The 7,763-nt window shown below is 32.9% G+C and overlaps 1 protein-coding gene across 4 annotated transcripts in view; it reads left to right on the top strand.

Moving 5' to 3' along the window:
• The window catches only part of LOC129806013 (zinc finger protein chinmo), an 84,611-nt gene extending 77,120 nt beyond the window's left edge, over positions 1-7,491 (top strand). For 2 of the 4 annotated variants that reach the window (XM_055854304.1, XM_055854305.1), the window contains exon 9: positions 3,228-7,491. In XM_055854304.1, coding sequence (XP_055710279.1) covers positions 3,228-3,469 — 242 coding nt within the window. In that variant the 3' untranslated portion in view covers positions 3,470-7,491. The remainder of the gene's footprint in view (positions 1-3,227) is intronic. The other 2 variants (XR_008752140.1, XR_008752141.1) reach the window with 2 other exon arrangements.
• The last annotated feature ends 272 nt before the right edge of the window (positions 7,492-7,763 follow it).

The following is a 7,763-nucleotide window of genomic DNA, read 5'->3' on the forward strand; positions in this document are numbered from 1 at the left end:
TTTTTGTTTTTTTATGATGGTATTTTTCATGATTTTATAAAAAGACCCTATCTACCAATTATCGACAACGAAAACTGCCAGCACGTGAAAACTCTTTCTTGAAGCATTACATGTAGATGAGCTTGATTAAAAAGCCTTCACTGGGAAAAATAAAAGGATCAAATTGATCCAAATTTGATCCTTTCGGAAAGGATGGATCAAATTTCGAATTTTGAATACACATTTATCACAATAGAATATGTTAATTTGATCCACCCTTTGCAAAAGGATCAAATTCGGATCAATTTGATCCTTTTATTTTTACCAGTGTTGTAGAGCCTTCTTAAAAAGCTCACTTGGGATTATTTAAGAAGCCCTATTTGGCTTAATATAAAAAGCCTTATGGGGATTGTTAAAAAAAAAGCCTATATAGATTGGTTAAGGAAACGTGCTGAAGAACAAGGTCTTCATGTGCCTCATAGGGCTCAATTCATGATATGTTAAAAAATGTAATAGTAAAGAGGTCTTACGGGACTTGAAAATTAAGCCATATCGGCTTTCTTAAAGAAGCTGTATGGGTCTTGATAGGTAAGCTAAATATGGCTAATTAAAGGAGTTTTATAGGACTTCTTTCAGAAACCGTATAAGGCTTGTTTAAGAAGCTCTACAGGGCTTATTTATGGAGCTTTATATGGCTTATTTTAGAACTCTTTTAGAACTTGTTTATGTAGCTCTATAAGACTTATTTGGAAAACTCCTATCGAGCGTATTTATGTAACTCTTTAGGACTTATTTAAAAAGCTCAATATGATTTGTTTGAATGTTCATTAGAGTTTGTTTAGAAAGCCCTATTAGGCTTTCTGAAAAAGAGCCTTGAAGGCTTTTTCTTAAAGAAACTTTATAGGCCTTCTTCAAGAAATGTTATAGGGCTACATTGAAAAGCTAAATTTACCTTTCTTTGAGAAGTATTTCAGAACGTTTTTCAGGACTATTATAGCTTGCTAGTGGAGTTTTTCCGGGAATATAATTTCAATTAAGTGCCCTATAAAACAGGTTTATTCAAAAACCATAAAAAAAAACTTTAGACTCCTTATTGGCTTGATTCAAAAACTCAATATAGCATAAATTCAAGGGCCTTACAGCAATTTATTTAAATAGCTCTGTCAGCCCTAAGAGATTTGATTATTATTATTATTTTTTTATAAATTAGAGGCCCTGAAGAACTTTTCTATAAACACAAAGCTCAACTTTAAGGCCCTTTTGATTTATTTTACAAACTCCTTAAAGCTAAATTCAATAGCCCTATAGCGATTTATTCAGAAGCTTTAGGGATCAATTTGGCTCAATTCATGAGGCGTTAAAAAGTGTAATTGTAAGGCATTATAAAGTCCTTTAAAGCCATACTGGGCTCGTAAAGGGATTCGTAAATAAAGCTCTATTGTATTTGTTAAAGAAGCTTTACAGAGTTTGATAGATAAGCCCTATATGGCTAATTAAAGGAATTTTATAGGGATTGTTTCAGAAACCATATGGGGCTGTTTAAAAGGCTGTACAGGACTTAATCGAGATTCTTTTAAAGCTGGTTCATGAAGCCCTATATGGCTTATTTTAGGCCCTGCATAAATTTTTTATAAAGCTTCTTAAAGGCTTTATTTAAAAGGATCTGACAAGATTTGTTTTTAAAAGCGCATTAGAGATCGTTTAGAAAGTCCTAAAAGGTTTGCTTGAAAATATCTATAATGGTTTCTTGAAAAGCTCTATTGGATATGTTCAAGACATTTTACAGGGCTCGATTGAAATGCCTAATTTGGTTTCTATGAGGAGCTCTTTAGCAATTCATTCAGGAATCCCATTAGGGCTAGTTATAGCAGGGGCCTCTCGACATTAAATTTTTCCATATGTATTGTTATAGAGGCACTGAAGACTATTGGCAAGTTTTTTCCTGAAGAGAATTGGCCGAAATAATACAACAGCTACGAGCAAATTTGTTTAAGTCGCGGTGCAATATCTGCAAAATTTTCACAAGGAAAAGTGGAAAATAGTTTCACTTTTATTAGGCTTGATAGGCCCCTGCTTTTAGAGTTTTTCCGAGTTTCATAATGAAATTTCTAAATAGTTTTAATTAGGATCTCTATAGAGGCTTATTCAAAAACTGTAAAAGAGCATTTTGGCCTGATTCAGGTTCTCAAAATAACATAATTGAAGGTCCTTACAGCTATTTATTTAGTAGCCCTATCACAGCCCTGTTAAAAAGTCTTGCCGTCCTTGATAGAGGTTCTATAAAAGCATTATAGAACTTGGATTGAGGACCCTTAGGGCCCAAATAGATCCAGGCTGATCCTCGAAAATATTTAGGCTGTAAAATTTGACAGTAAAGATTTGATTTATCCCAAACTGTCGTATACTGAGGGATTTAGAACATCAATTAGAAGCTCTTTGCATAAATTTCCTTTACCTTATCCTTTACTATCATATTCTATAGGCTTAATATTCTCGAGGATCAGCCTGAGTCTATTTAAGCCCTTACAAGGTTTGATTTAGAAGATTTTCACATATTTAGCAAGAGGTCTATTGCAAGAAGATCAAAAACCTTACATAATGAGCCCTACAGGGCTCAATTCAAAGACATTAAAAGGTTTTATCATAAAACATTATCGGACTGGGTTGCCAAAGGCTTCATGATTTGATTCTGAAACACATTAAGCATTCCATCATGAGTTTTTAATTGTTTTTTAAGGATCGGCTTTGCTATTGACCATAGGGATTCATTTAAGAACCTTACATGGTAATCCTAAAATTGTTTCCCCATCCACAATTTGACGGATAAAGATTTCAATTACAGTAGACTCTCGCTTAATTGGCTGTTTCTCAATCGGGCGAAAAATTTTGTTGACGATTTTCACGTTCAATTGTGAAGCTAACTTGCTCAAATTCGCTGTAGTTCTTCCTATTTCATCGTGATTCTTTATAATTGAGCGCTTTTTGTGGAATTTACAAAGGCTTTGACGCCCAAATCTATCGATAAACCGGATGACATTTTGCCCTAAATGCCCAATTGAGAGAGAGTCTACTGTAATAGCAAAAGACTTAATTATCTGTCTAACTCTACCCCTGACTAGTTTTGCCCCAATCTTATCTACCTTAGCTTTGACGACGACAAATCGAGCGACTTTATGATAGACTGTCGATCGACATTTTCAACAAGTTTAAGAATTGGTTTTACAGATTTTCAATTTGGATATCCACAGGCAAGAAGCTAAAGTGTCCATTCTGCGAACGACTCTATGGCTACGAGACAAACCTGCGAGCTCACATCCGGCAACGCCATCAAGGTATCCGTGTTCCCTGTCCCTACTGCACGCGAACCTTTACGCGAAACAACACGGTGCGAAGACATATCGCCCGAGAGCACAAGCTTGAACAGTACAACATCAACAGCATAAAGTGCGAGCAGCACCAAATGAGTCAGCTGCAGAGTCACAGTCAGTAGACAGAGAGACACTGTCTCACCAACATTATGCACCCTCTGAACCCAAGGCAATGAGGCTCCCACGTGGTGTTCCTGCATACCCGAAGGTAGGGTGAGTGGCTGTAGAAAGTGTTGAGGGTTGTTGACCAAGAAACAAAACTCTCTTGATGTGATTCCTTGCTGAGATTCTCGCGTGAGACGGACTTTTTTCTTCCATTCATTTATTTACCCCACAATCACCAAAATGCAAAGTTACCCTTCTCATAAACATGATCCCAAAAAAAGCAAAAGAAACCACAAAGAAAAAAAATCATAGAGTTACCCTTCTCGTGAAACAAAAAGAAAAACTCGAGAAACCGCATAAAAGACATGATTTATACGAGATCAAATCCATATGATCACCGCAAGTGTCGTTAATGAAGAGACAAATTGAATGAAGTAAAAGAAAAAAAATAAGAATATTTTTTATTGAATCATAAAATCAATTTGTGTACATAGTTGTACAATTTTATATAAATGAAGATGAAATCATAGATACTGTAATTTTGCAATAATTAATTGATATATACATAGAGAACAGCGTTAATAAATTATTCTAATAATAAAATTAATATATTGATATAAATTGATAGTAATATATTACTACTTATTGAACTCAGAGTACCTGCTACAAAACCAATTTTTAATTAACCTCTTATTTGTCTAGTTTCTGTCTAATTCTTCTTATTTACAGAAGACTTCTCTATTTTGCCGACTTTAATGAGAATTTACATTTTTTATTGAATACAAATGCAACATAGCCAAAATATTAAAAAAGAAAAAGTCTAGACCAAGGTTATTAAACAAGGAACCGCTGTCACTAATTACACTGAAGAGGTTATGTTGGAATGTGAGGTTATGTCAGGGATAACCTAAAAAATCGTCTGATTCACAGAGTTGCAAATGCATCTGGAACACTTTTTAGATCAAGAAAATTTCATTAAATCAATGATTTCTCAAACTTTTTACAAATGACTTTTTCATTCTGTTGCACTCAAAATTCGATCGATCTAAATTGAATTTGCTGTGACATTCAAAAGAAAAAGAAACGTTAGATAGAGTGGTATAGTCACATGCAAAACGTTTGAGAAAGAAAGATTCTAACATAAAAATTGAGAGCAAGAAACGGTTGAAAAGTTTTTTCTTATAGCAAACTTGAACGTTTTTGAAAGCAAATTAATGGCGAACGTTTTCGACCATGAATATCCAATGCAGAATTTATCTACGTTTTTTTTTTACTTTCAAAATGATCTTCAGATTGAAAGTTCGAAAATATCAATAGCTGTGTTCGAGCAAATAGCTTCAGCATTTTTTGAAAAGAAAATACAGAGAATTATATTTTTCGAAAATCGAATATAATTCGAAAAACTCGAAAGAAAATATTTCTTCGAAAGACGGAAAAAAACTGTAACATTTTGACAGATGGAACATTTATTTCGCATTTAACAGGTATTTTATCCAGATCGGGTAACACGAACTATTCACTTTATTTTTTTAATACAAAAAAAAACGTAGATTTGTCAAAGTGACGCTTCATGCCGATTTGAATGTCTAATTTTTCAATATTTTTGGAAATTTCACAAAAGAAACTAATTCATACAAGTTTTTTTCAATTTTTTTTACAAAAGAAATAATAAAAGAAATAATAACAAACAATTTTATTGGTTTTTCAAAAAATAATGGATTATTTGTCTTTAATATCCAATGCTAAGCAAGAATTTCCTGAAATATCTTGCCGGATTAGAGGAATTCAGTCATATGGCTAAGCCTCAGGTCTGAAGCCCGTATAACTAAGACGTTTAGCGGCTTAACCTGAGGAATACTTGAATTAAATCTTTTTCCGGGAGGCATTTCAACTTCATAAACCATTTAACAGTTATTTAAAAGTGCTTGAAGTTGATTGGTCTCATTTGACAGATCAGATTAATTTCGTTTTTAGGTTAGGTCTCCGTCACATTTGACGTATCGTAGGTGCGCGTGGCTTTGCACCTATGCTTTCGTTAAGCTTTTCTTTAATTCTAGCACTTAGGGAAGGTCCTTAGAAGATGTTAAAGTGCTAGAATTAGGGAAGAGTTTACGAAAAGCAAGAGTGTAAGGTTATTCCTAAACCCGCATCTACGGTAACCTATGATTCCGAATACTTTCTTCGGAAATTTAATGAATCAGCGAGTGACTGCACCTATTCTTCTCTTAAGCTTTTCTTTAATTCTAGCAGTTGCGGAAGGTCTTTATATGATCTTTAAGTGCTACAATTAAGGAAGAGATTATGAAAAGCAGGGTTACAAGGTTATCTCTAGACCCGCATTTACGGTAACCTATGATTCCGAAAACCTTCTTCGGAAATCCAGTGAATCAGCGAGTGACTTCGCATCTATTTTTTCCTTAAGCTTTCTTATATTCTAGCACTTAAGAAAGGTCTTGAAATTATCTTTAAGTGCTAGAATTAAAGATGAGCTTACGAAAAGCAGTGTTGCAAGGTTATCTCTAGACCCGCATTTACGGTAACCCATGATTTATTTCTTCGGAAATTCAATGAATCAGCGAGTGACTTTGCACCTGTTCTTTGCTTAAGCTTTTCCTTAATTCTAGCAGTTACGGAAGGTCTTTAGATGATCTTTAACTACTACAATTAAGGAAAAGATTACGAGAAGCAGGCTTGCAAGATCATACCCGGAATGCAATGTCACCCTCATCTACGGTAACCTATCATTCCGAATACCTTCTTCGGAAATTTAGTGAATCAGCGGTATAGGTTGTTGGCTTGCAATCAATTTACTGAAGAAAAGCTTGCTTGAATTTGAATTTTTCTCAACGTAGATTGATTAAGAGAGAGCCTTAACCTCAAATATTTTAAAAACCTTGGTTCCAGTTAACAATTTTAATGATCAACACTGAATTGCTTTTGTTCCGTAAACATTTATTTGACATTTGACGTTTGCTAAACAAAAGCAACTCTACGTTAATCATAACTTTCTTAATTCCGAAGTATAAATTTCGTTTGAAGAGAAATGAAGTGAAAACAATTCAATGTACAAATCATAATCAATCAAGTGCTTTTATCTGAGCCATATTTCAATGGGAAATTACCTTTTTTTGAAATATTTTATAGCAAAAAACAAGAAACAATAGATCATAAGGTAATAGAAAAAAAGGTGAAATAGAGCCACATAACCACAAATAGCAACTGCAGAATCAAACAAGAGAAAAAAAACTTCCTTTTTCCGGATGATAGAGGCAACTATAGGAGACTTCTTGACTGCCAATATCTCAGTGAGACAATTTTTTAAAATGCAATATACGTACAGTTTTTTAAATTAAAGAAATAAAGAAAAAAAAACATAGAAGATTTTTAAATAGAATGATGAAACAAACCGGTGCCTCCCAGAAACAATTTTTATAATTATTAAATTTAAATAGAGAACTTGTAATATGCAAAACTTACCTGAAATAGTCTTGAAGGAATCTCAGCAAATTTTACATCAAGAGAGGGAGATTTTGTTGTCTTGAAATGAAAAATTATGAAATGAAGTAATGAATTTTTTGATAATAAAATTATCAGTGAAAAATTGAGCTGTTGGGGGCAATACTGCCCACAAAAGTATAACTTAGTACTGTAATGATCGATTGATCATCTCTAAGAGATCTCTTATTTTAAGAGACAAATAAGAGATCGAAGGGATGATTGCAAAAAAAAAAGATTTTTTAAAGAAATCTACCACGCAATTCTTGCTAGTAAAGAAAGTTACCGAGTTTTATATTTTTTTTCTTTAAGATTGTAGAAATGAAGGATGAAGAATTTTTCTTTTGAAAGAAGAAAAAATGGTAAAAAATATTAAGAGAACCAGAAATATAGTGTTATGCAAGAATAAAAAAAGAAAAATGAACAGTAATTGCAATAGTTACAAACAATTTAAAGAAAAAAATACATGGATACATGAACAGGGTGATAATTTATTGAAATAAAACGTGAAGAAAATGTTAATTTATTGAAAAAAAAGATAAAAGATACTTTTACTATTAATTATAATTATTATTTAATACAATAGTGGTGAAAATTATGCAACAAACTTGACAAGTTTTTTGTTCTAACTTCCCCCTCCCCAAAAAAAAGTGCATAATACACGATGAATTTCCACAGCTCACAATTTGTGTAACAAGAAAAAAATATTTAAAAAAAAGCAACATCGATTTCGAAAAGTCAAAAGAGAAGTAACGAAATCGATTATAAAAAAACAATATAAAAAAAAATATCCCAGTAAATTTCTGTGATCTTAGA

The sequence above is a fragment of the Phlebotomus papatasi genome, chromosome 3, assembly GCF_024763615.1.
Source record: "Phlebotomus papatasi isolate M1 chromosome 3, Ppap_2.1, whole genome shotgun sequence".
NCBI classification, from domain to species: domain Eukaryota; kingdom Metazoa; phylum Arthropoda; class Insecta; order Diptera; family Psychodidae; genus Phlebotomus; species Phlebotomus papatasi.